General features: G+C 42.6%; 1 protein-coding gene across 1 annotated transcript; it reads right to left on the bottom strand.

Annotated features, from left to right (window-relative positions):
• Positions 1 to 34: 34 nt before the first annotated feature.
• LOC141134049 (beta-1,3-galactosyltransferase 1-like) lies at positions 35 to 26,903 on the bottom strand. Its single transcript, XM_073623638.1, has 4 exons — positions 26,780 to 26,903; positions 14,220 to 14,432; positions 8,722 to 8,781; positions 35 to 1,506 (listed from the first exon to the last, which is right to left on the bottom strand). The coding sequence occupies exons 1-4, from the start codon at positions 26,901 to 26,903 to the stop codon at positions 467 to 469; spliced, it is 1,437 nt and encodes a 478-aa protein (XP_073479739.1). The 3' UTR covers positions 35 to 466.

Genomic DNA, 26,903 nt, shown 5'->3' on the forward strand with positions numbered 1-26,903 from the left:
AGTGTGACAGCTCTGAAAGCTGAAAATTGGCCGGGGCAGGAAGGGGGTAAAAGTGTCCAGTATTAAATTGGTTAAAGAAACCCAGCTTGTTAAAGAAGAAGGTTTATACTTCCCTTTTTGTTAGACGGTGAAATAAATCTTTGTCCTCTTGAGGAACTTCTGGGTGACCTGACACTGAGGAATGGGTTTGATGCATGGTTCCCTACTGTGGCTCTATCACTGTGGACACAGCAGTGATGTAGTGGCCAATGACCCAACAGGGGACATGCTCACTGATACACCTAAAAGTATTGAATTCTACCCTCTAGACAGGTAAGTATACATCTTTTTTTACAGGCAGGGTCTCTTTAAATATTTTAAGTACTTCTAGAGAGGAAATCCTAACAGCTGGGTGCTACCCAGTGCATTGTTCCCATAAAGTCCAGCACTCTCATGTGCCTGCGTTGTAAAATATTTATGCCTGTTATCAGCACCCTGAAGTTTTGTTAGTCCAAAAATCTGCCCATACTTTCCTCAGCTCAGTAGCCTTATAATTGTGAACCAAAATGAGCTTATTAAATCGACAGCGATTATACTCTATCCAGTGAACATTGAATATACCTGGAGGGGGTGCAGTGGGTGAAATATGGAGTTCATAAAGGCAAATTCCCATAAAAGAGTCTTCCATGGGGATGACGCGAATCACTTGTGATATATCATAGATTTTTTTTACCATGTCTGCAGAAAAGACATAGCCAGCTCCTAAGCAGTAGGGTGGGTAGGTTTCATTGGGGTAGACTTCCTTAGGGACATACCATTTGTTTTGTTTACCCCTTAGTGGTCCTGCATTTTTCACTATCTGCCCTGTGAAATAGTTGGTACGGACTGGAAGCTCTGGGCAAAGAAGCTGGTGGACAAGGTAGTCTGGATTGAGGAATACGTCATCATCGATTTTCAACACATAGCTGGTTGTGGGGCAGAATTTAGCAACCCATTCCATGCCCATTAAGGTTTTTAAAGTGAGGTTATAGTAAGTGTCCATGAAGTCTTGTTGGACAATATCCCCAAAGGTTTCACTTTCCTCCTCCAGCATCCTCTGGGTTCTGTTCACAAAGATTTTCGGAAGACCAACCAAAAAGATCCTTACCACATCAACATCGTAATTACTCTCATTGCCCCAGGTTTCTCGAATGGCATGCCTAGAATCAATATCATCAGACCTACCAGTTACCATTATGACTAGAAAGGGGTTCCGGTCTTTGCACTTCTTCGCCTGGTTGATGAGGAACTTGTATGGGTAAGGGTAAGGGGGGGCCAGAGGGTGTTGGAAGCCTGGATAGGTCAGATTGTTTACAGGAGGAGGGATTTCCTGGTCGCTTAAAAGTCCCCGAAACACCATCAACCTATTAACGAGCCATTCTTCATTTTTTAGGTACAGGTATCCAGATGCAAACATAATTGTGAGCACAAGGCAGCATCTCCTCATCACACAGCTTAGTCCCATTGAGCTGTATGCCACCGAAACCTCTGCACAAAGATAAGAGAATATCTGTAAGTACTTTGTTAGCGCAAAAAACAGGGCTTTCTTTATACTTATTATACCATGTATTGCTGTAAAGGGCATCCTAGGCAGTTCTAATGTATTTTTATACAGTATGAATTTAAGACTTTGCCTGTTATGGTGACAGGGTCTTTTTAAATTGTTGGCATTTGGGTCACATGGTTGAAACCTTTTTACGGTTTAATTTGTGAGAGGTGTTTTTTTTTATCTATTTATTATTAATGTAACCTTTGTATAATTGTTATTTAAGTTGGGATTTTTAAGAATGTTCTTTTTTTTTAAAGTCCCTTTATACATACTTTACATGAACAGTCTGAAGAGTACAAAAATAATGTCCCGGGTTCTTACTCCCAGACATTGGGGTGCATACAAGTGGCGACTGGTGCTCAATAATTTTGGGGGGGGGGCTGCAAGCCAATGCCCCCCCCCCGCTGGGGACAGACGGCCTCCTTACCTGCCCAGGATGACTCCGATCTCCCTTCCTTCTCTCACCCCTGTCCAAGCTGGGGGGTGTTGGATGCTGGATGGCTGAGCCGCTGCGGGTGAGCCATCCCTGAAGTCACAGTGGTAGCTGGTGGGTCGGTTGAGCTTCCTGTGCGTCTTTTTCTGCCATGTGTCTCCTCCCTCCTCCTCCTAGGTCAATAGGATCGCTTCTCCTTTCGGCCAGTCTCACAACCCACTTCCTGATTGGCTGGGGGGAGAATCAGTGTGACAATAGCGAATATTCATCCGCCATTGTCACACAACTGGGTGGGCTCCGGGTGCAATGCTCTGCGCCCCAAGCCCACCCTTTCTTGAAGCCTATTAGAGCCTCAGGCTCTAATCACCTGCTTAGAAAAAAAAATCCCCCATTGGAATCCATGCATCTAGCGCCCTGCATGGAGATCAGGGAGCCGAACGCATTGGATGGAGGGGCGGTGCCCGTGTGCCCCTACTGGACAGGCTGCCACTGATGCATCCATTATTGTATGCCTGCCGTTCTGTCAAGGACTACTGTGAGAAAAGGTTGACATGATGGCTCAGCCCCCCTCCCCCAGGGTTGGATAATGCTACCTGTCATTTAACCCTGGAATAGGACCGCCACTGAATTGCACAAAGGTGAATCTGTGAAGGACGTTGTGGGATGGGAGGTTAACGTTATCCTCAAAAGCTGTAATTTTTATTTTTACCACCTCTGGGCTGATTATTTTTGCAATTCTTTATAAAGGTGGATCCCATGTCTGCACTAGGCATTCATGGAAGGGGACTCATTTTATGAAATACAGCCCAGCTTAAGACACATTTGACAAAAAAAAACAGAATTTGCGCACTGGTGTGTATTGTGCACTGCAGTGTGTTGTTATAACGCATCGTAGTCTTTGATTTTTTTTTTACAAACCTTTTTTAAAATGACTTTCATTTAGTTGTGATGGATTACTGCATGTTAAGCGTGTCGTGTTACAATAAAATATGTACCTGCATCATTTATTACAATGTACACCAATGCAGCACACACAGATTAGATGTTACTATACCGCACAGCGGTGTGAAGCCAACCTTCAGACTTTTAGCTTAATGTGTAACTTTAACCAGCTGCACTCCAGTGCTGCATGTCCTAGAGCTACCTTACCCATCACTGCTATCTTCGGATGGTCTTCTTCCAGGCGCTGATCTTCAGCCACTTTCATTGGTCGGGCCAAGATGGCGTCAGTTCAGTGCATGAACTGGAGGCTATTCTTCGAGGCATTGCTGAAATTGCATACTGAACTCAGGGTACAGTGTGGACAGGCAGGTAAGAAGCATTAACCAGTTGGCGACCACCCTATAGCACATTTACTGCTACAGGGCGGCCACACTGTGCGGGATCACGTATATATATATATTTTATGTGAGCCTGCATTTCTGGGTATCAGGCAAGAGTGCGCGCAGCCAGAGACTCATTCCAGCTGTGATTCTACACATCGGGTCCCGTGGACTTGATGTCCAACGGCACCCGCTGATCATTCAGAACACAGACAAAACAGCGATCTGCCTATGTAAACAAGGCAGATCGCCATTCTGTCAATAAGGGAGGCATGGATCCTGTGTTCCTGCAAAGCAGGGACATGGATCTATGCCTTCCACTAGTAAAAGCACCTCCCACTCTACAGTGGAACAACAGCTAGGCACACAGGTAACCCTTTCATCTCCCCTGATGTTAACCCCTGCCAGTATCAATAGTACAGTGACAGTGCATATTTCTTATCGTACATCATGGGACACAGAGCCATAGTAGTTACTATATGGGTAATACTCCACCTTCAGGTGATGGACACTGGCACACCCTATATTAAAAAGTGCACTCCCTATATAACCCCTCCCACTGGTGTGAGTACCTCAGTTTTTTCACCAGTGTCTAAGGAGTTGGTCACGAGTAAAAATGTGCTGTGCAGCAATCCTTGCTGGGGCTAGCCATGCAGCCGGTTCCATTCAAAAAGTCTTTTTTGCCGAATTGAATGGTACCCGGGCCTCGTAGCCGAAGAAAGGAGGTCTTGCCTGTAATGCTTCTCTTTTTAGAGAGCTGGACCCCGGGATCCAGTACTTTTTGGTATTAAGGCAATAAGGTTTTACTGGTGGTGGTGCGATTACGGGTCCAGGATTGTGGGTTTCCTCGAGGATCCCAAGCTCCTGATGGTTTAATGGAACCCACCATGCAGGGTGAAGATTGGGTCCGTTGGTTTACCACAGAAAACCCTGCGGCGGGAAAGGTAAGTGGAGTTTTTCTAATAAATTTTCAAGATTTTCTTATGAATGTCTCCTTTAAAGGATCAATAAAGTTTTTTTTTTTTTTTAAATAACAAACATGTTATACTTACCTCCACTGTGCAACTCGTTTTGCACAGAGTGGCCCCGAACCTGGTCTTCTGGGGTCCCTCGACGGCTGTCTCAGCTCCCCCCCACAAGGACTCAACACCTTCATGCAAGCTCCCTCACATGGTGTTGAGTGCTTGCGGGCGCGTTCCCGTGATACATAGCCACTCACTGTATCACTCGGCCCCGCCCCCAGCGCCGCGTTATTGGATGTTATTGACAGCAGCGCGAGCCATTGTCTGCGTTGCTTTCAATCCATCCACTCTAGCCAATCAACAACCAGGCTGAGAGGCAAAGAGGATGTCGGAGGCGAGCGCAGGATTTTCGAGGGGTCAAGTAAGTAAAACGGGGAAGCGGTATTGTCAGATGTTTTTTCACCTTAATGCAAAGAATGCATTAAGGCGAAAAACTTTTACCTTTACAACCCCTTTAATTAGTAAATGCTGTCATGCCTATGTTTCACCACTGGGGACTGTATAGAGCTCTTACGTCTCATGCTTCTCAGAGAGCCCACGATGTGTCCAGGAAACAGCAGTTTTCTCTTCCTCAGGCCGGCAGCAGACCTCCGGTGAGTCTGGGGGGGGTTTTGCCTCCCCACCAGACGCCCCCCTGTGCTGTTTTTTCTTCAGGGAAGGAGCACTTCAAAAAATAAAAAAAGAAGAAGCGCGAACAGAAAACCAGTGGCTTCCAGGCCCCCCATCCACCATTTCTGTTGATCCCATAGGATCAGAGCCCGCGCTCCCTCTGGAAAAGCCTTCTTTTGAAAGGAGAGCGACAGGGGGATGGGGCTTAGCGCGGCGTTGGCGTTCTCCAATGCCCAGCGCGGGGAATGTGTGTTTTAAAGGCACCATTGTTGCTGTTGCAAGCTGCGGAGGGTCACAAGAGCGAAGGTATATGAGGTTTGGTGACATAGGCATTCCTTTGACACATTTACTACTTCATCAGGCTGAGAATTAATAGCAGCAGCAGAGCTGGACTAGTGCTCAAGCAATGCATGCATTCCTTCTGGTAGTACCTCTGCTTTGTGCATCGGGCTATGGTCGGAAGGGAGGTTAAAATCACCTCAAAAAGGGGCTCTAGAAAGACTATAGTCACTAGGGAGCCTAGACCCATCTCAGAAAAGATGGCATCCTCCCCTGAGAGTAATATGGCTGGTCAGAATGAGCCATCAGGAGGGGCAAGTGTTGCAGCTCCTTTTAGCATTGCAGCCCCTGTATTTATGTCTTATGCCACATACACACAATGGGAAATTCAGCCAGCAAAAGACCGATGAGATTTTTTTTTTTTTTACTATTTTATAGTCATCTCCATATTTTTATTTTTTTTGTATGTCACGTTTCCACCACTATTATCTTGTATTTGTAAACCTCAAGTAGGTTGGTTGTTGTCCCTTGTTAATTTGACATTGTATTTTTGAAACGTACCTGCCTACTCACCAAAGAACTGTCCTATTTGAAGAAAAACACATCGGCAAGCATTTTCATATAAAAAAAAAATCTCCATTTATTCTGGCTCATAATAACAAAATAAAGAGGGAAGGCAATGCTGGAGAAACAGCTGGAATTTGCGAAGCCTTTGGCCCCCAGGGCAGACATCATCTCTGGGGATAAAAAAAAAAAAAAAAAAAAGAAGAGGAAGAAGGTAGAAGGAAGAGTCATTTGCCCCCTCAACCCCTTGTGAATGGCCTCAAAAAAAAAAAAAAAATCTTTCCACAGTTGAGGCGTTGGCACTCCTCCATTTTCTGCATATTTGAGGCGAGATAGTAGCCATAGGCCTCTCCAGCATCGAGGGGGGCTTTCAGGGCATCATTAGCCTCCTTAATGAGGACAAGTGCTGCCTCCTCCACGTTCCTCCCCTTCCTGAGCCTTTTGGTTGGAAGGCGGAGAGGAGGCACCTGGGATTGGGTGAGGCAGGGCCCCGCCACCACCTGGCTGACACTAACCCCCACCTCCTGGCTGATACTTCCCCCCCCCGCCTCCTCCTGTGTGCCGCATTCCAGAGCCTCGTCCTGGCTGAGGTCGTCCTGTGTATGAAAAAGGGACATAGTTTTAGGTTCATCAATCACACACAATTTTCAGCTCATGACTGTTGCAAATTGAATGTTAATAACTAGAAACGACTAATGCTGACCCCAGCATTTTTCATTCTCGTCCCAATCATTTTTGGCCGCTACTGTCTATTGATATGTAAAACACTTTTTGTAAAATCATTCGTTATCAACAATAACATCTAGTTAACAACAATCATTTTCCCACAAAAAACATGTTTCAAAATACTGTACCTGGCTCCATCTGGGCTCCTCAATTTCTTCCAAGATGGAAGGCCCAGAGTGTCCTCAGAAGCCTCAGCTGGGGTTGAGGGAAGGGTGGATGGAAGGGGGTCCGGAAGAGTCGAAAGTGATTCCCTGGCTTCAATCTGGCCTTCTAGAAAACACATCCTGCTGTAGTACCACAGACTGGGTACATACACATCTTCTTCTGCTGCTGCTCCTGACCTCATGGACTTATGGACCTTCTGAAGCTCTTTCCTATGCGTGCTTCTCAAGCTACCAATTTTCTTATCCACAAACTCGAGGTCTGCGTTGGGGACCCAAGTCTTCACAAATTCCAGCAGTTTCTCCATCAATGCCTTCCTTTCTGGTTTGTTGCGAGTTTTTCACCTCCCACAAATTGCGCATATCCCTGTATCTGTCTATGAATTCGACGAGGAAGTCTGGGTCTTTAAATTGTTTCATTTTTGCTGCAAGACCAAACAAAAGACAAAAACACTAATATCAGGCTAAACTCTCCTAATCTTATCCCAATATAGGCCTCAATCTAGAATCAGTATAGGCCACTCATGTCCCAAGTTAAAATGTTACCTTCGTTATTACGTTTGTCGCTTCCGTTCCTCCTTCCTCCGCACACAGAACGTAGGTACGACACACGCGTGTTAGCTTTATATACACTGCGCATGCGTGAAACTCCACCCGCATTACCCACCCCTGACATTCTTTCTAGAATATTCCCCACCCCTTCTCTTTCATCGCAGAGGGAGAGGAAAATGGCGGAGACACAGCAGGTGCATAATAGCAGTAACGAGGAGGAAAACCCGGAGCCTGAAACGTCATGATCCCGGAGGAGATTTAAGGCCTCCAATATGTCCTTTGTAGAGATGGTAGACATATTGAAGAGGGCCGACAATGATGGGAAGTATGGACCGTACACCAACCCTAATGAGAGAAAGGCCAAGATCATGACTAAAGTTGTGAAGAGTCTGCGGCGGAATTTTAGGGTACAACGATCCAAAGAGCAATTAAGGAAATACTGGTTTGACCTCAAATTAAGGGAGCACGATCAGTACAGAAGGATCAAGAAAGTGCTTCTAAAAAGTAAGTAGTTGTCGTTTGTTACGATTATTATTATTACTTGCATGCTGCGCCATGTGCTTTTCTTTACTGTTGGACAGTTTAAAATGGCTACTTTCATGTTTGTGGGCACAGTAATTGGTCGTAGTAAACATCGTTTGTTTGCAAAAAAATACATTGTTTTTGCCAGATAAAGGGTTAACTACATTTGGTCATGATAATTTGTATTCAAAGAAGTTTAGGACATTGTTGTCTAGATGTGTTTCAAACTAGAATGAATTACAAACTTGATTCAGTGTAATGTAAGGAGAGGACACTCAGCAGCTGTTTACATATCTGGACTCTGGAGCACTAGTGTGGGACACAAGAACAAACTTTTTAGGGTGTCCCACACAGGTACTCCAGTGGCTACCTGGAGTGTCTACATGTGTGAAACTTGTCCAAAAAAGGTAAGTATTCCAGCTTTGGTAAGGGAAAAAAAATGTCTTCAGCTTGGAACTCTGCCAAAACAGACAATTGTACCCCCACTTCCAAGCAATGTTTCATATTCCTATTTCTGGACTCAAATATCTGTGTGCCAAGTATACCTTTTGTTTCATTCTCATAGGGGAGCAAAGATTCGGAAAATATGAGGACACCAGGGACCCCACCCCCCGAAGAAGGGGAACAAAGGTCACAACCTCAGGATATGGAGGAAGGAGAGGTGGTGGAGATTGTCACCACAACAGGTCAGTGTCAGACACCACAGATTCAGGTAATAGATGTATGCCTGCATATTTTTTTTCCATCAAAAAAGTTTATTTAGAAATTGTAAAGTCAGTACAAATCAGATATATCAAAGTGAAAACATGTAGCCATACAAAGTAGCAATAAATTGACCTGCGGTTACATCTTATCTATAGATATATTGTGTAGAACAAAACATCAAGGTAATTCTGTATAGTCAGTTGTGACCATCAATATAATGCTTTCCCAATATTAATGAACCTTTGCTGTCACAGCTCACCTTGTCTAATCCTATTCATCTCATATGTGAGTTGGTAAATTTGACCTTCTGATTTGTTAGCTAAATCAAAGAGAGAAAGAGAGGAAAACAGTAGGGAAGAGGAAGAGGTAGAATTTATGACAAATTTGTAATCTAAACTATTTCAGTAGGAGACCATCCACGTTGTCCAGCCAATCTGTTCCAGTGCAACTCTGTTGTTGCATTTACACAGGGTCTAGCACTAATCTAGTACCGGAGTCTGTGCATTGATAATGTCAGTGAAAGCTTTGGAATATTTAAAAACATTCTAGGGACACCAAGTTTCATGAAAACTTTCAACCTGTTCATTCGCTTGGGCCAGGGTGTCTTCCATTTCATAGAATTCTGCGACCCTATGAAGCCAATCAGCTACTGTTGGTACCCGACGCGATTTCCAATGAATTGGAATGAGGGATTTGGCAGCATTCAGCAGGTGTCTCGTGAGAGAAGGCTTGTATTTTTTTTAAAGACCAGCTTGGTCAACAGTATGCTGCATCAAGGATTAGAGTCGTCTCTGTAATTGATTTGATAAGTTCTCGAACTGTGTCCCAGTAACAGGCAATCAAGGGGCATTGCCACCAGACATGTAACAGAGAACCACTATCTCCCAAGCATCTCCAGCAGCGGTCTGATGCCTGGGGATACCACTTATTTAATTTCACTGGTATTAGATACCATTGAGTCAGCAGTTAATAAGCTGTCTCTTGCACTTTGGAGCTGATGGAGCACTTGTGCGATAAAATGCAAGCGTTCTTCCATTGTTTAGGAGTTATGTTTACCTGTAAGGCATCAGACCACCGCCTTCTGAGTCTGTCATCCAAGGGAGCCTTTGTATCCTGTAGCCATGCATAAATAATTGAAGTTGTTCTACTGACCGGTGGCACACAGACTCAAAATCCGGAGAAGTCACCTACCTTGTGGTTGCTGCTAATATAGCTTCTAACTTGTAGGTAAGTCCAGAAAGGTAAGTTAGTCACGTTGTCATTCTGTTTTAGAGCCTGAAAATCTTTTATTTTGGCCTGTTGACAACAATCACCTGCCAAAAGAGGCCTATCATTGAGAGGCGACTTGAGATGAGGATTACCTACCCCCGGAATGAACTCCGGATTGTCCCTCAACGGGGTTAATGGGCCTAGTGCGGATGTGATCCCTGTGCCTTTAGGTAGTTCATGAATCAGTTTTAAAGTGGTTCCTGTTAAAGGGTGTTTTAGGTTGTCAGGGTAGAAAGTCCATTGCCGCCAGGGGGCAAAAGTCAGTGGGATGGAGTTAAGTTCCATTTCTAGCTTCACCCAGTCTTTAATGTCTCGATGGCAGTGCCAGTCTATGACCCTCGATAAGTGTGAGGCTCTATAGTAGTCCCTTAAGTTTGGTACTCCTAACCCCCCAGACACTTTCACTCTCAGTAGGGTTTCGTATTTGATTCTTGGTTTTTTATGTGCCCAAATGAATTTCAGAGACATTGCTCTAAGAGTCCTAAACATGTTGGCTGGTAATTTGATCGGCAGTGTACGCATTAAATATAGAAGCCTGGGCAGGACGGCCATTTTGATAATGGCCGCTTTGCCGGACCACAAAAAGGTTCCAGTGTGCCATTTGCGTAGGTCACTGTCTATGTTTTTTAGTAGTGGGGAAAAATTTTGTTCGTAAATTGAAGAGATCTGTGGAGTTAAATTCACTCCTAAGTATTTCAGTCTGTTATGATCCCATTTGAAAGGTGAATTCTCCATCACTGAGGTAAGCGAGTGGTTTGAAAGAGATAAATTCATGGCTTCTGATTTAGAGTAATTTATCTTTAAATTGGAAACATAACCATAATGTTCGAAAGCTCTCATTAGGTTGGGGAGAGTGATATGTGGCCCAGATATGAAGAATAGCAAGTCGTCAGCATAGGCGGCAACCTTGAACTCCCGATCCCCCACCTGCAGTCCTCTTACCGAGGGGTTTGCATTGATCTGTCTGATAAATGGCTCCAGGGATAATATGAATAAGAGAGGCGACAAAGGACATCCCTGCCTTGTGCCGTTCGAAATATGTACCCGTTCGGACAGAGTACCGTTAATTTTTAATCTTGCTGTCCTAATCCATGCCAACATCCTTGAGCCCAGTCCAACATGTCTGCAAGTGGCCAGCATGTAATCCCATGCCACTCGGTTGAAGGCCTTCTCCGTATCTGTGGACAGGAGAAGGCCCTCTGCGTCGCTGGATCTAGTGTTGTGAATTAGTAACAGGGATTTGATGACATTGTCTTTGGCCTTGCGATCAGGCAAAAAGCCTACTTGCTCCGGACCAATTACTTTTTGCAAGAAGGGTCTCAGTCTGTTGGCAAAATTTTTACATCCAAATTCAGAAAGGATATAGGACGATAGCTGGCACGGTCATAAGGGTCCTTACCCGCTTTTGATATGACCGTTATGAAAGCTGAGTGTAAGTCTAGTGTCATATAGCTGGAATCAGACATGGAGTTCAAGGCCGCTGCCAGGGGGTCAGCTAATAAGTCCACGAATGTTTTATAATAAATAGCTGTGTACCCGTCTGGTCCAGGACTCTTACCCAATTTCAGATTTTTGATAGCAAGTCTAATTTCAGTCGTGTCTATTGGGCATTTGAGAGTATTGGCTTCTATAGTATCAAGGGAAGGGAGACCACTCTTATCTAAGTAGTCTCGTATAACCTGGGATCTGTCCCCTGTCATTCCCGGCTGTTTGTGCTGTTGCGGTAAATTGTAGAGATCAGTGTAGAATGTGTGGAAATGTTATGCAATCGCCTCTGTGAAAACATCTAGCGTGCCATTTTTCCATCTAATGCCCAGAATATTATTACTATGAGTGTGTACCTGTACTGCCCTAGCCAATGTCTTACCAGGTTTGTTACCCTCCTCATAGTAGATCTTTTTCTTGAAAAACAAGAAACGTTTGGCCTTTGCGTCAAAAAGTTTCTGTAGATGCTTTCTGGTATCTAACAATTCCGTGGCAGTATCGACCAAGAGGGACTGTTTGTGTAGAGATTCTAGCTTGTGAATGTGATCAGATTTTTAATCTCCATCTCCCTTTCCTTTTTCCGTCGGGCACCTATCGAAATCAGTTCCCCCCTCAATGTGCACTTATGGGCCTCCCATATCGTCAGTGGATCCATCCCTGGGGTGTTGTTGTGGTCAAAGAAATCTTTCAGGGACTCCCTGAGTTTAGGTAAATGGATAGGATCTGAGATTGATGAGTTAAGTCTCCATGTCTGGGTTTTTGGTGGCAATTTCGTCAAGTCTACCGTTAACGCTATTGGTGCGTGGTCCGAGATAGATTGTGAGCCTATGCAGGCTTCTGCTAGGACAAGGAGATCATTTTGGGATATAAAGAGATAATCAATCCGCGCGTATTTCCCGTGAGGGGCTGAGTAAAACGTGTAATCACGGCCCTTCGGATTGAGAAATCTCCATGAATCTATTAGCCTGAGAGAATGGAGAAGGTTTTTAATGCCTTTCAGTGTCCTGTATCTGAAACTGGTGTTTCCATTCGACGTATCTGTCAGGGGATTCAAAGGAATGTTGAAATCCCCTCCTAATATCAAACACCCCGTGGAGAACTCCTGTAATTTATGGATCAGCTGTTTGCAGAATATTAAGTGGGCCTTATTCAGGAAGTATACATTTGCTATGGTGATGGGTACTCCCCCATAATTCCCCTTTAGGAAAATGTATCTGCCCTCAGTGTCTGTCATTTGTTCTGTCAAGTCAAAGGGCGCGTTCTTAAGAACAAGAATTGAAACCCCTTTAGTTTTAGCATGGTCATTGGTAGCGTGGTACGGCCTAGTAAAAGTTGAGTTGGTGAGCCTAGGCACATGTCTAGTCTTAAAATGAGTCTCCTGCAGCATTATAAAATGCAGCTTACCTTTTATGATTTCTCTGAGCAGTGTAGTTCGCTTTTCAGGAATATTTAACCCCTGCACGTTGTGCGAAATTACCGTGGGGTTGCGTCCTAGGAAGGAATAGGCCACGGTGCAGACTCAGAAGTGGTGTAGTACTCTGGAGACTTGAAATAGATACTAAAACACAGAGTATTCTTATAGGCGGACAACATGAATGGTCAAAGGTCTAGAAAGAAGAAAGAAGGAAGAGTGAGAGAATTAAGATCAACCTCTAGATAGGGCCCTATCTAGAGAACTATAGTGAGTCTGGTGTGCTATGTGCAGTACCAGATCACTTTGTGGGGTAGGTGGAGGCGGCTGCCTGGTACGTGAACAAGTAAATGCAGTATACTGAGTTTAAAATTTAAACTTGAAAATATAACTGGCAAACCGTGCCTCCAGATAACACAGCCTAAAAGAAAAATTGTTATCTGAAATATGATTAATCCACCCTAACGGTCAAGGGATCTTCCAAACCCTCTAACTATGGGGCCAAGAATCCCCGACTGCCAGCTATCTCAGTGAAATTGCATATTAACTGTCTAGTCACTCCGCATTGTCACCACCTCTAAAGTGTCGTGGCCACTAGAGTTCCCTCTCCCCATAAGGCATTGTTTCATTAGTCCTCAAAGCCAAATGCCGGGTAGTCACTCTCTCTCTCTCTCCTTAGTCCTCTGCGTGGTCTTGGTCCCACATAGGTCTCGGATTCGGAGTGCCTGATTTGGAACCTCCCGTTTTGCCGTGTCTCATCTTCTTAGGGAGTCTTTTTTCTGGCATAGAGAATGGTGATCGAATTGGGCTCCTGTCGTGTGGTGGTAGTGTAAAGTCAGCGTACCACTCAGGGAGGTCCACCAAGTCCAGGCCGAGTCCTGCTCAAAAATCCGGAAGGTCCAGTGGGGTGCGCAGTACATGTTGATGACCATTTGCCGACACTATAAGTGCAAAGGGGAAGCGCCAAGTGTACCTGAGATCTTTTTCTCTGAGCTTGTCCAGTAAGGGGTGCAAAGCTCTACGGTTTTTAAGAGTGATCTGGGATAAGTCTTGAAACATTATGGTTTCCCCATTAAAGATGATCCTGTCATTTCTTCTTGCTCTACACATTATGTCCTCCTTCAATTGAAAGCTCTGGAGGCAACAGATTATGTCACGCGGTGGTGCAGTGTCAGGACCTCTAGGCCTGAGTGCCCTGTGGGCTCGCATGAATTCAATTTTGGTCTCTTCTTGCCTGTCCAAAAGGCCGTTGAAGACTCTCTGGAGTGCTGGGGCTATTTGGTCTGCCTCCACGGTTTCAGGGATCCCTCACACCCCAATATTATTCCTCCTGCCCCTGTTGTCGAGGTCCTCCAAGTGCCTATTTATGTCTATGAAATGCTGCACGTGAGAGACTGTGACCTTGTCCAGCCTGTTAAGTGCTTTGTCCCTCTGCCTCCCTGCATGCTCCATTGCTGCCAATTTCTCAGTGAGAACAACAAGGTTCGTTTTCAGATCGGTAATTGCAGCCGAGAATGCAGATTTGATGTCCGCTGTGAAACCGGAAATATCTGCGTAGGTCAGGGGTTTATTTAGCCTGGATTTCCCCTTACCTGTGTCCTCAGCAGATTCAGAATCGCCACTGAGATCCTCCTCGTGGAGCTCGGCCTGTTGTGTCGGCACCATCTTGAGTTCGGCCTTGTTGCTGTCTGCTGCTGGCTTTTGTCTTAACAAATCCACTATATTCCTGGCGGCAGATGGCGTCAGTCCTCTGCGGGAACGAGTCTGGGGTGCTGTGAAGCTTTCTGCCCGACATTGAAAGTTCTCTGTAAGGGTGTCAGGCTGTAAGGCTGTGTTTCTAACAGAGCTCCTCTAATGTGCAGCCATCCAAGCCACGCGCCAAGCCACGCCCCTGCCATGCCTGCATATTTATAATACATGGTGTGTATTTTTATTTTAGTTGATGTTCAGGTTGTGGTACCAAAATCCAGTGATTTCACCAGTGCACAACGGATGATCCAGGAAATCATGTTTTGTAGTCGTGATTTGGACATTATCAAAGAAAAAACCAAGGAGATTGAACAAAGACTGAAGAACATAATTGATGTACTAGGGAGAATTTAAATCCTAAAAAGATTCCTGGAATTTTTTTTTTTTTTACAATAAATTTTATCTAAAAGTTTTAATTCAGTTTAAAAGCCAAATTTGGAAGATGCACACAGTGGGGGTCATTTACTATAGCGCTATGGCGCTAATTCGCGCAAATTGCTAAAACGGTATTCACTATAGCGCTGGTGAGAAAATACTCCCAAAATCGAATTTACTATAGCTCCCTGAAACTAAATAGAGCACAAACCCTTACTCTGCTAAAACCTAGAGAATTGCACATGGAAATAATGTTTAGAGCATGATATAATTGCCTAAATGGTACTGAAATATGCAGTATATTATTTAAAGATTATCTGCTTTTAAACTGTGTGAAAAAGTGATTTCTACACTGAAATATCTTTAAAAGTCTGAAAAGTGAAAAATTCCCCGTTTTGGACAACTAGGTGCCAACACAACTGAGCATGCTCAGACCTGAAAATAACTCTCATTTTAACTCAAGTGTCTTTTTTACCTGGAGCTATAGTAAATACCAAAATGAGAGCTAATTAGAGAGCATTTTTTGGGAGTTAAAATCTGCTCTAATTTAGTCCAAATGAAGTTTCAGTCATTGATTCTAATGGAACAATTCTAACTTTCACAAAAAAACCTTTTAATGTTGAGATGAAATGTATCTTTCTGTGAAATAAATTTTCCTTTGCAACATTGTTGCTTCTACTTAAAATATTTTGATTTTAAGAATGTTACAATGTGGATTGTTTTGATGTTTTGGTAAAATATATTTTTCTCTGTCACTTTCACTTGTTACTCTTCATCTCACAACAATCTTCACCCCAAACTCACACAGGAGTCTTTACAATCCACACACAATACCATTGCTGATGAAAATTTAAAATGAATCACAATTTTTTGTGCTTTTTATTATTTCCAAATATTCATAATTTGAGCCCAAAAAATGTGATATGTGTACCAACATCAGAAATCAAAATGTAATTCCCAAAAATTTAAGGGTAATATTCTACTCTCACCCACAAAAAACACCAAATATCACAGAATAAATCAAGAAGAATAACTCTTGAGTAATGTAATTCCATCACCTGTATGTCCATAGAAATGCAGTATTTATGTGTAGTTATGTGTAGGAGGGTCTCACACATGGCAGCTCTGTGGCTTAGAGGTTAGAACTTCTGCTTAGTATCTCTGAGGGTCTGGGTTCAAATCCCAACCATGTTACTTCATGTAGAGAAGTTGTCTCATCTCCCAGGTCCTATAACTATGTCTAATTGTAGTAGTTATGTATAGGAGGGTTCCACCACCATTGTAAGTCTTTTCCAGATACACTATATAGCCAAAAGTATTGGGACGCCTGCCTTTACACACACATGAACTTTAATGGCAGCCCAGTCTTAGTCCGTAGGGTTAAAATTTGATTTGGCCCACCCTTTGCAGCTAGAACAGCTTCTGGGAAGGCTGTCCACAAGGTTTAGTGTGCCTATGGGAATGTTTGATCATTCTTCCAGAAGTGCATTTGTGAGGCCAGGCACTGATGTTGGATGAGAAGGCCTGGCTTGCAGTCTCTACTCTAATTCAGCCAAAGGGTGTTCTATCGGGTTGAGGCCAGGACTCTGTGCAGGCCAGTCAAGTTTCTCCACCCCAAACTTGCTCATCCATGTCTTTATGGACCTTGCTTTGTGTACTGGTGTGCAGTCATGTTGGAACAGGAAGGGGCCATCCCCAAACTGTCCCCACAAAGTTGGGAGCATGAAATTGTCCAAAATGTCTTGGTATGCTGACGCCTTAAGAGTTCCCTTATCTGAAACTAAGAGGCCAAGCCCAACCCCTGAAAAACAACCCCGCACCATAATCCCCCTCCACCAAATCATTTGGACCAGTGCACAAAGCAAGGTCCATAAAGACATGGATGAGTGATTTTGGGGTGGAGGAACTTGACTGGCCTGCACAGAGTCCTGACCTCAACACAACAGAACACCTTGGGGATAAATTAGAGAGGAGACTGTAGGTCAGGCCTTCTTGTCCATCAGTGCCTGATCTCACAAATGCACTTGGAAGAATGGTCAAACATTCCCATAGACACTCCTAAACCTTGTGGACAAGAAGAGTTGAAGCTGTTATAGCTGCAAAGGGTGGGCCAAATGAGTTTTGAACCCAATACTAATACTGGGATGCCATTACAGTTCATGAGTGTTTAAAGGCAGGCATCCCAATACTTACGCCAATATACTGTATATTGCTTGTGACACTGAGCATGGCTATGGACTTAGGGCTGGTTCACACACAGAGATGCAGAGAACATGTGTGGGGCTGCCTGGTGGCTTAGTGGGTAGCAGTTCTGTCTAGCAGCACCTGGGATGTTGGTTCAATTCCCCAACATGCTAATGCTTGTGTTGAAGTTTATATGTTCTCCCTGTGTGGGTTTCTCGCCACAATCTAAAGACATGCTGGCATTTTATTTGTCTCCTGTCGAAATAGGTTCTAATGTAAGAAAGTTAATTTTGGACTTTATATTGGAAGCTCATTGCAGCCAGGGACTGATGTTAATGTTTATTAGCACTAATCATGCCCAGGGACTTGGACATTTCAAATTTTAGGGTTTACACTGCACAGGTACATATGCTTAGAAAACTGTTGCTTTGTTTATGTGGATGCAAATGGACTTTGATCTTTGTCCTGTAGTTGGAGATTTGATGCACATAGCCAAGGGCTAACACAGTTGCGAATAGTATTATGTGTTCCTGCTCATCAGGTGCAATCACTTTAGACATACATGAAGAGACAGATTGAAAGATACTGGTGGGCGTGTACTTCTATTGGGTGTGTCAGTGTTCTAACAATACAACCTCTCTTATATAAAGGCCTGCAGTAGGGGGGTTTGTTTGGCCTGAGAAGGTCAGGTTTTTTGTTGTGATGGAAAAGGAATGATATTGGGAGATTTGATGAAATTCTTGTGCATTTTTTCAATCAAAAGTGGGTTTATGTGGCCATGCTGTCAATGTTGTGTGTGTATTGTTCCTGTCTGATCATGCAAACATCGTTTGGAAGCATCTGCTGACCTACTCTTTTTGATCTCTTTTAATCGTGTACACCAAAATGCAGCTTCCAGCAGAACATGGTCACCAATGTATGTATGTGTGGATTGTGGGCTGGTGGTGGGTGTTTTGAATAAGTCTTTTGCAATATTATGTTGGAATGCTTTGTAAGGATGACTGTTAAGTATGTTTCTATAATCTTTCAGATAATAATGTGATGTGTTGCCCGTTATACACTTAAATTAAAGCTGTATCCACTCCAAGGTTTTGTCTAATTTTAGATTGTAAGCTCCTATGAGCAGGGCCCTTAAAATTCCGTTGCTAAATGTAGTACCATATATCCTGTCCAAATTTTTTTGAAGCTAGTAAATGTAAATTTATTTTTTTGCTGCTGGTAAAATAAAAGTACATTAAGCTTTTGTTGTGGTGTGGGTTTTTTTTTTTTTTTCCTTCTACTTTTCTTTCTTTTTAGTTTTTGTGGGTGGTGGTTTTGGGAAAGTGCAATATCTTTTATATTTTATTTCAATATGTATTTGTGCACCAAAAACAACTAATCTCTTTGCCCTGGTTCACATGCTACTTTGAAATTGTGCTACTTCACTTGAAGTAGCATGATTTCAAAGTAGCAAGGTCAGCGTGATTTCAGGTGGCTTCATACACAAATGTCTATTGAAGTCGCACCTGAAATCGGCAAAAGTAGTGCAGGAACTAATTTAGCAAATTGATGCGGTGCCACAAAAAAAATGTTGCATCGATTGGAACAGTGCCATTGCCAATAGTCATGTGATTTGATCTCTCAAATTGCATGACCAATCGCTCCAATGTAAACCTAAGCCCCATACACACGATCCGAATATCGGACGAATGATCGTCCGTTTTTGTTTGCATGCTAATCTCACATTGAATCTGATGAGTTTACTAAAGTCCCGAAAATTCCCGTACGACAGAATAAAAATTCGGAAGCGATGTCATGTGTTGCAATGCATTTGTATTGCATTTTCGAACGATAGCTGTACCGATTAAACGAAAATCGTACGATCTGGCATCGTACGGAAAAAATTTCCGTGCATGTCCGATAGAATAATATCGGATGAACTGTCCTGATCGGCTCTCGAAAGCTCTGTACTAACGATCCGATTATCGTACGATCGTTTCGAATGCGGCATTTTACGTACGATTTTCGGATTGTGTGTACGGGGCATTAGGCTTCTGCACAACTGCAAGTTATATATAAAGATTCCACCTTTATCATTAACAGCTGTGGAGAATTGCAGGTAATGAATTCAGCTGGTGGATAGGCAGTGTTTGAATGTGTCAGCTCTGGTTCACATTGGTGTGATTTGACATGTCAAATCTGTGGCAATTGCACTGTTCTAATTGGTGCGATTTGTATTGATATTGGTGCAGAAACCTGCACCGATGTCTCTGATGTTGCCCCCACAGTCGGGACTGACATGCAGGAATGAAATTGTGGGAGTTCAGCTAAACGCTTTCCTCCCGCTGTCAGTGTGAACCAGGGCTCAAACTGGGCCTTTTGCCTTTGTAATTCACCTGCTTCTAACCCAGGGACACCATTTCTTAGCAAACTCCCTTAAGTTTACCTTCAAATATATGTAGAAATACAGATTTGCATATCTGAAAATAAAAAAATACTAATCATGGTTGAGATCAAATATTCGCAGCTGCAATCAAAAGCGTGGTTTCACCTTCTGACCCAGAAATTAGTCATTGTATGCACCCAGAAGTTCCTGTGCTGGTCAGGATCTCCATCTAGGTGGACATGGCGAGGTCTCTTTAGCAGAGAGGAGGTGCTGCTTATTGGCCGGGTAAGTGTAGGATATGTACTTGTACTTAATCAATGCGGGGGTGGATGTCATAGTTAGATTTGGTGTGGGTGGGGTTCATTGATTTGTTTGGCATCACCACACATTTGCTTCCGTCCCATGTGCAAACATCACTTCCTGCATTTGTTCTGCTGATGTAAATCAGTAAGGACTATGCAAGTATAAATGAGAGCTCCTTTTCTTAAAATATATATGACTTGTTTCACAGCTGGGCGAATTTTCCAGCAAATTTGGACCTCTGAGTTGCATGACAAGTTGTACCCCATGATTCTCAATGACAACCATTCATATCTGTGCTACTTTAAGTCGCACCAACTTCGAAGTAGTCCCTGTACTACTTTGGTGTGACTTGAGATATATCGGGTACAATATTACACAGGCATTCCCAGAAGTTGGGGCCAAGTTGCAGCGGCAAAGTGGCAGCAAAATAGTGTGACTTTCAGGTCGCAGCAGTGTGAATGAGATTCAAGGATAACACCTTTGAATTTGGCCCTATTGTCACTTGTGCATCCTGAAGGTGTAGCAAATTCGTCCCTGCACTACCTTGGTTTGACTTTGATGCAATTTGAGGTCCATACACCACAAGATTACACAAACATTGCTTCAAGTCATGACAAAGCTGTGCAATTTTAAGGTCGCACAAGTGCAAATGGGGCCTTATTCAAAGGTGTTATCAATTAATCGCATTAGGTTACTTTCACACTTGGGTGACTTTTCATGGAGCTTTGGACCTCAGAGTCACATGAAAAGTTGTCCCCCTTGATTTCCATGCATATTTATTAAAGCTGCACGTTTAGTCGTCATCGTGATTTTTTTCCCCTTTACGATCTTGAAAAAAGAGTTTCATGATTCTTGCTATGCAAAGAACTCTCTCTGCTCTTCTGAAGCCACAGCCAAAAACCAGGAAGTCTGCCAAGAATTAGAACATTCTTTATCAGTGAACTTAACTAGAAACCTTGTAACAATTTGTCAATGAAATAGAATTCTGTGTAAGTGAGGAAAGTTTAACTACTTAAACACTAAACATTTTTCTGACATTTGTTGGTTTCAGGTTAAAATCATTTTTTTTTTGCTAGAAAATTACTTAAACCCCCCCAACATTATATATATATTTTTTTAGTAGAGACCCTAGAGAATAAAATGGTGGTTGTTACAATATTTTATGTCACACTGTATTTGCGCCTTTCAAATGCAATTTTTTTTTGAAAAAAGTACTTTAATGAATTAAAAAAAAAAAAAAAAAGAAAAGTTAGCCCAATTTTTTGTGGGATAATGTGAAAGATTTTACGGCGCGAGAATCGTGATCTTTTTATTCTAAGCAAAAAAATTGTGATTCTCATTTTGGCCAGAACCGTGCAGCTCTAATATCTATGCAACTTCACCCATGTTCACATAGGTCTGAATTGACATGTCAAATTGTAGGCCAAATCGGCGCCTATTGATGGCAATGGAACTGTCCGAATTGGTGCGACGCCACAACGATTCCCAAAAGTAGTTCCTGCACTACTTTGGGCGACTTCAGGGGGCGATTTCTTACCTCCCAACTTTTTGAGATGGGTATAAGGGACACCTATTAGCAAAAGTAGGTAGGCATAGGACACCTTCTTAAAGGAGAACAGTTGGGACCTATGTGATTTCACTAGATATCTGTGCAGGAAAGTGCACTGATGTCTCTGAAATCGCTGACAAAGTCGGGCTGAGTCACACTTGTGCGACTTTGGACATCAGAGTCGTATGACAAGTCATACCCCATGATTTTTAATGTGTACCATTCATATCTGTGCGACTTCAAGTAACACTGACTTCAACGTAGTCCCTGTACTACTTTGGTCTGACTTTGATGCGAGTTGAGGTCCATAGACCTCAAGTTTACACAGGCATTCCCTGGAATTGCGGCAAAATTGCTGATGCAAAATCATGGGAAAGTTGCGTGTCTTTCCCTGCGACTCCTGTGTCCATAGACCTCAAGATTACACAGGCATTGCTTAAAGTCGCATTAAAATCTCGCAACTTTCAGGTCGCACAAGTGTGAAAGGTGCCTAAGTCACTGTACTGAGTACTATTTTATACCTAGAATATAAAGTAGTCCCACCATCAAACACTAGTAAACATATGTTCTCAATATAATTGTGCTCAAATGGCTGAAAATCACACAGATGGTATCACCTACTGAAAGCTTGCATTGTACTCAGCAGCATATGCTGAAAAGAGGCAAATGCCTATTAGCCAATGCCACATTGGCATGAGCATGGTTGTTATTACTATAATATTAATGCCTGAAATGCAAAACATTATTGTATTGAATCAAACATTAGTAAATGTATTTTCTCTGTAGGTAAGTGCTCAGCTCTGTAGCATAGCGGTATACCCTGCTGCCCCCAAAAGTTCAAGCCATGAATTCAAATCCCATTGACAGCATCACCTCCCAGAAGTGTGCATTGTACTCAGAAGCATAATTAGGCAAAGCACATCAGCTTGCTTTATTCCATATTTTAACTCTTCAAATCCATGCAATGGTATGTACTTATTCAATAATATGGTATGGAATTCCAAAATTCAAGGAAAAAAATGTCGTAGGGTCCTCCCAGTACATACCAGGCCCTTCGGTATGGACTTTAAGGGGAACCCCACACCAAAATGTAAAATAAATTTGATGTGGGGCCCCCAAAATCCATACCAGACCCTTACCTGAGCATGCAGCCTGGAGGTCAGGATAGGGGGGGACGAGTGAGCACCCTCCCCTTCTGAATCTTACCAGGCCACATGCCCCAAAGCACCTTTTCCCCATGTTGATGGGGACAAGGGCCTCTTCCCGACAACACTGGTCGGTGGTTGTCGGTCTGCAGGCAGGGGGTTTATCAGAATCTGGAAGCCCCCTTTAACAAGGGGGCTCCCAGATCCTGCCCCCTATGTGAATAGGTATGGGGTACATTTTACCCCTACCCATTCACCAAAAAAAGCAGTGAAATGTAAAAAAATTAATAGCCGGTTTTTGACAAGTCCTTTATTGTAGAATAGTTCCGAGCTGGCTTCTTCCCTGAGCCATCTTTCCCAGACGCTGTCTCTCCCTCCTCCATCTTCTCCCCGAGCTGTATTCTCCCAGAGCCGTCTCTCCTGCCGCCGCCATCTGCTGTGTTCTTCCGCACCGCTAGTTACCCACTAATAAAAAAAAGCTGCTCTTCTTCCATGGTGGTCTTCCTCCGCTGTGTTGTCACCCGCTGTGTAGTGTCTCTTACATAGCCATGGAGCAGACTCTCCGGGTGACATTATCGGATGGCCACAGAAGACCGCCACAAGAAGAGCGGCTTTTTTTTTATTAGTGGGTAACCGGCTGCGCTGAAGAACACATCAGCGGGAGAAGATGGTGGCAGCAGGAGAGACAGCTCGGGGAGAAGAAACATCAAACACTAGTGAATGTATTTTCTATGTGTTTTCTATGTATAACTGTGCTACACCCAATAGGCTAGCGGTCAACACTTCTACCTTGAAGAACTCATGGGTTCAAATCCCACAGAGAAATACTAAAAGATTGAATTGGTGAAAAAAAAGCAAATGCCAATCAGCCAAAGCAGCATATGCTGAAAATAGGTGAATGCCAATTAGCCAATGCACTTTAAATATGGCTGACTCTATTATATTAACTCTTCAAATGCATGCAATGATATGTAAGTATTCAATACTATTATGGTGTGAAATTCCAAACACCACACACTAACTAATGGGCAGATTACATTTTTTTGTTTGTTCATTTTAATTCGCTTGTGCACTGAAAAAATAAACACAGCTGGGGGATGGTAGGTTGGCTGGTATTTGAACTTGTACCACGAGTGCTGTGGAGACATCTGAGCAGACTACTAAGCCATTGTGCTAAGTATGAGACCTGCATAATAGTGTACTATGATTAAAGAATGAATATAAATAATTACCGCTTTATAGTCACCTAAATTAAAAAATAAAAAACAACATACAACAAATAGATAACCTAAATGTTTAATACATGTAACTTTACAGAAGAGCAGACATTACTATATAATAATCATTCATAACTGCATTAGTTAGCAAAAGAAGGAAAAAACTAGGAATACTAATTGCAACATACATCAATAGATGCACACGAGGTAGAGCACATCTCACATAAAAATGTTTCTTTCACATACATGGATCATGATTACAGTGCAGTACTATATAACAACTTGGTAGGAATTGGCATTTGCATATACGCGGAAGCGCTAATTAGCGCCAGCTTAGAATTTACTAACATGTGTTTCTCACTAATAGCGCTAGTTTTTCATTCGCACATTCGCCTGTTGAAATTTTATTTGGCTAAAATGGGAGCTATTATTTGCCATAGTGCCCAGTACTTCCTGGCGCTATAGTAAATGACCCCCATAGACTTTAACGGTGTTCGCATGCTCGAACAAACTTTTTTCCTGTTCACATGTTCTGGTGCGAACCGAACAGGGGGGGGGTCTGCTCATCCCTACCTAGCAGTAAAAAGGGTCGCTGGTTCGTATTCCCAACCACACCACAAGACTACCTGCCTGGAGTTTGCATGTTCTCCCTGTGCCTGCGTGGGTTTCCTCCGGGTACTCCGGTTTCCTCCCACACTCCAAAGACATGCTGGTAGGTTAATTGGCTTCTGTCTGAATTGGCCCTAGTATATGAATGTGAGTTAGGGACCTTAGATTGTAAGCTCCTTAAGGGTAGGGGCCCATATTAGTGTATAATGTATATGTAAAGCACTGCGTAAATTGACGGCACTATAGAAGTACCTTAAATAAAAATAAATAAGTCTTCACTAATATTATGGTGTGACTCATGGGTTCAAATCCCACAGAAGAATCCTAAAAGATTGCTATTGGTGGAGAAAAGGAGAATTACTGTTAGCCAGTTAGCCAATTAGCCAAAGCAGCATACAGTGAATGCCAAGTAGCCAATAAACTTTAATGTGGTTGATATTATTGTATTAACTCTTCAAATGCTTGCAATGGTATGTAAGTATTCACTAATATTATGGTGTGAATCTCCAAACACCACACACTAGCTAACAAGCAGTTTACATTTGATAAACTTTATTGTATAGTATATAACACATCAAACACTAGTAAAAGTATTTTGTATGTATAATTGTGCTCAGCCCAATAGGCTAGCAGTTAGCACCTCTACCTTCAAACATTCAGGTATTGAAAGATTCATGGGTTCAAATCCCACAGAAAAATCCTAAAAGATTGCATTGGTGGGAAAAGGAGGAGAATGCCAGTTAGCCAAAGTAACACAAATATACGTGTATAAATATTTACTGAAAATAGGTGATTGCCAAGTAGCCAATGCAGTTTAATGTGAAAGTTTTTATTGTATTAACTCTTTAAATGCATGCAATGGTATGTAAGTATTCAATTATATTATGATGTGACATTCCAAACACCACACACTAGCTAAAGGGCGGTTTACATTTCTTTGTTTGTTTATTTTAATTCACTTGTGCACTGAAAAAATAAACACAGCTGGTGGATGGTAGGTTGGCTGTTGTTTGAACTCATACCATGAGTGGTGTGGAGATATCCAAGCAGACCACTAAGCCATTGTGCTAAGTACAAGACCTGCATAATAGTGTAGTATTATTAAAGAATGAACATAAATAATTACTGCTTTATAGTCAACTAAATTAATAAATAATAAATCAAAAACATGAAAAAAACAACATACAACAAATAGGTAACCTAAATGATTAATACATGTAACTTTACAGAATAGCAGACATTACTATGTAATAATTATTCAGAACTGCATTTCTTAGCAAAAGAAGGAAAAAAAAACTAGGAATACTAATTGCAATATAAATCAATAGATGCACGGGAGCTAGAGCACATCTCTGATAAAAAATGTTTCTTTCACATACATGGATCATGGCTACAGTACAGTGCTATATAACAACTTGATAAGAATTGGCATTTGTATATACGCGGAAGCGCTAATTAGCAGCAATTTAGAATTTACAAACGTTTGTTCTCCGCTTATATCGCTGATTTTCATGCGCAAATTCACCGTTTTGTTTCCATTTGGCTAAAATGGGCTCTATTATTTGCCATAGTGCCCAGTACTTCCTGGAGTTATAGTAAATGACCCCCAGTGTGTCAACATGTGCTATCTGCCATCAGGGGATTTCAATGTATGCATTTTGTGGGTGCAACCCCTTCCTCCCAAAACTCTAGTAGGTGAGAGGAAGTGATTGCACCCCCAAAACATGTCCATTGATCCCCCATGATGGGAGATAGCACATGTTGTCATTAGGTATGGAATCAGAAAGGAAATCCCCATTTTGACTCACAATTTGTGTGCATCTTCTAAATTTGGCTTTTACAGGAGTGACTTCACCCCATCTGATGAAGGCAAGATCAAGACCTTTTTCACACTATAAAATGTCTGATATTGCCTTCTTTTTTGCAATGTTGAACTTTGTAAGTTCCCGAGTTGTGTATGTTATGTTATGTAAACATGCCTGTTTCTGTATTTTTTCAGAAATTTCAAGGTAAATGTTTTATAAAACGCACATGTGAATGTGCACGGAGTAAAAAGTTTTATACTCGACAATGTGTGGCTTCTTCTCTCAATGATCAATACCATTTTTTGTGTTAAGTTGGTGTTTACAGTGACAATGGGTGTTATTTAATAATGGAAAAAACACTTGGCACTCCAAGTGCACTAGGAGAACCTAGGAAACAAAAATAAACCCAAGCAGTAAATGAAAATCAAGATTTGATCTGATAAAAGAAAATTTATTCAAAATGTGTTGGCACACCAATGGCCCCCTACCCGTAAAATATCCAACATATTTTTTTCGCACTTCACAGGCGCTTTGGGGGGGCAAGCCAGGAAGGCCAGCTTCCCGGGTCGTCATTGGAGTTTCTGAAAGTCCAGCCTCAGGTCCAACGGAGGCAACATAACTTGCATTATTTCCCTTTAAAAAATTGTGCAGGATGCAGCAACATAAAATGATATGGTTTAGTTTGTATTCCACCATATTTATGGCTGTTTGAAATAGGCAAAACCAGCTGGCCAGGATCCCAAAGGCATTCTCCACGACTCTTCTGGCTCTGGCCAGCCGGTAATTAAAAACCCTCTTCTCCGGGGTGAGGGTCCTCTGGGGGAATGGCCTCATCACGTGGTCACTCAGACCGAATACCTCATCTGCGACGAAGACAAATGGCAGTCCTTCCATGTTCGGAGGTGGCAATTCCAAGCCACCACTCTTGAGATGTCGGTAGAACTCAGCCAGGGCAAAGACTCTACCATCCGACAT

This window comes from Aquarana catesbeiana, linkage group LG03 (genome assembly GCF_042186555.1).
Source record: "Aquarana catesbeiana isolate 2022-GZ linkage group LG03, ASM4218655v1, whole genome shotgun sequence".
Classification (NCBI taxonomy): Eukaryota; Metazoa; Chordata; class Amphibia; order Anura; family Ranidae; genus Aquarana; species Aquarana catesbeiana.

Bases quoted from the DNA above. Each gene is read 5' to 3' on its own strand.
- LOC141134049 (XM_073623638.1), bottom strand. From the start codon at position 26,903: ATGTCGGATGGTAGAGTCTTTGCCCTGGCTGAGTTCTACCGACATCTC. The intron at 14,433-26,779 runs GTCTGAGTGACC...ACACCCTTACAG, and splicing joins CGTCGCAGATGAGGTATTCG to AGAACTTTCAATGTCGGGCA. The intron at 8,782-14,219 runs GTAAGGGGAAAT...TCTTTGATTTAG, and splicing joins TGAATCTGCTGAGGACACAG to CTAACAAATCAGAAGGTCAA.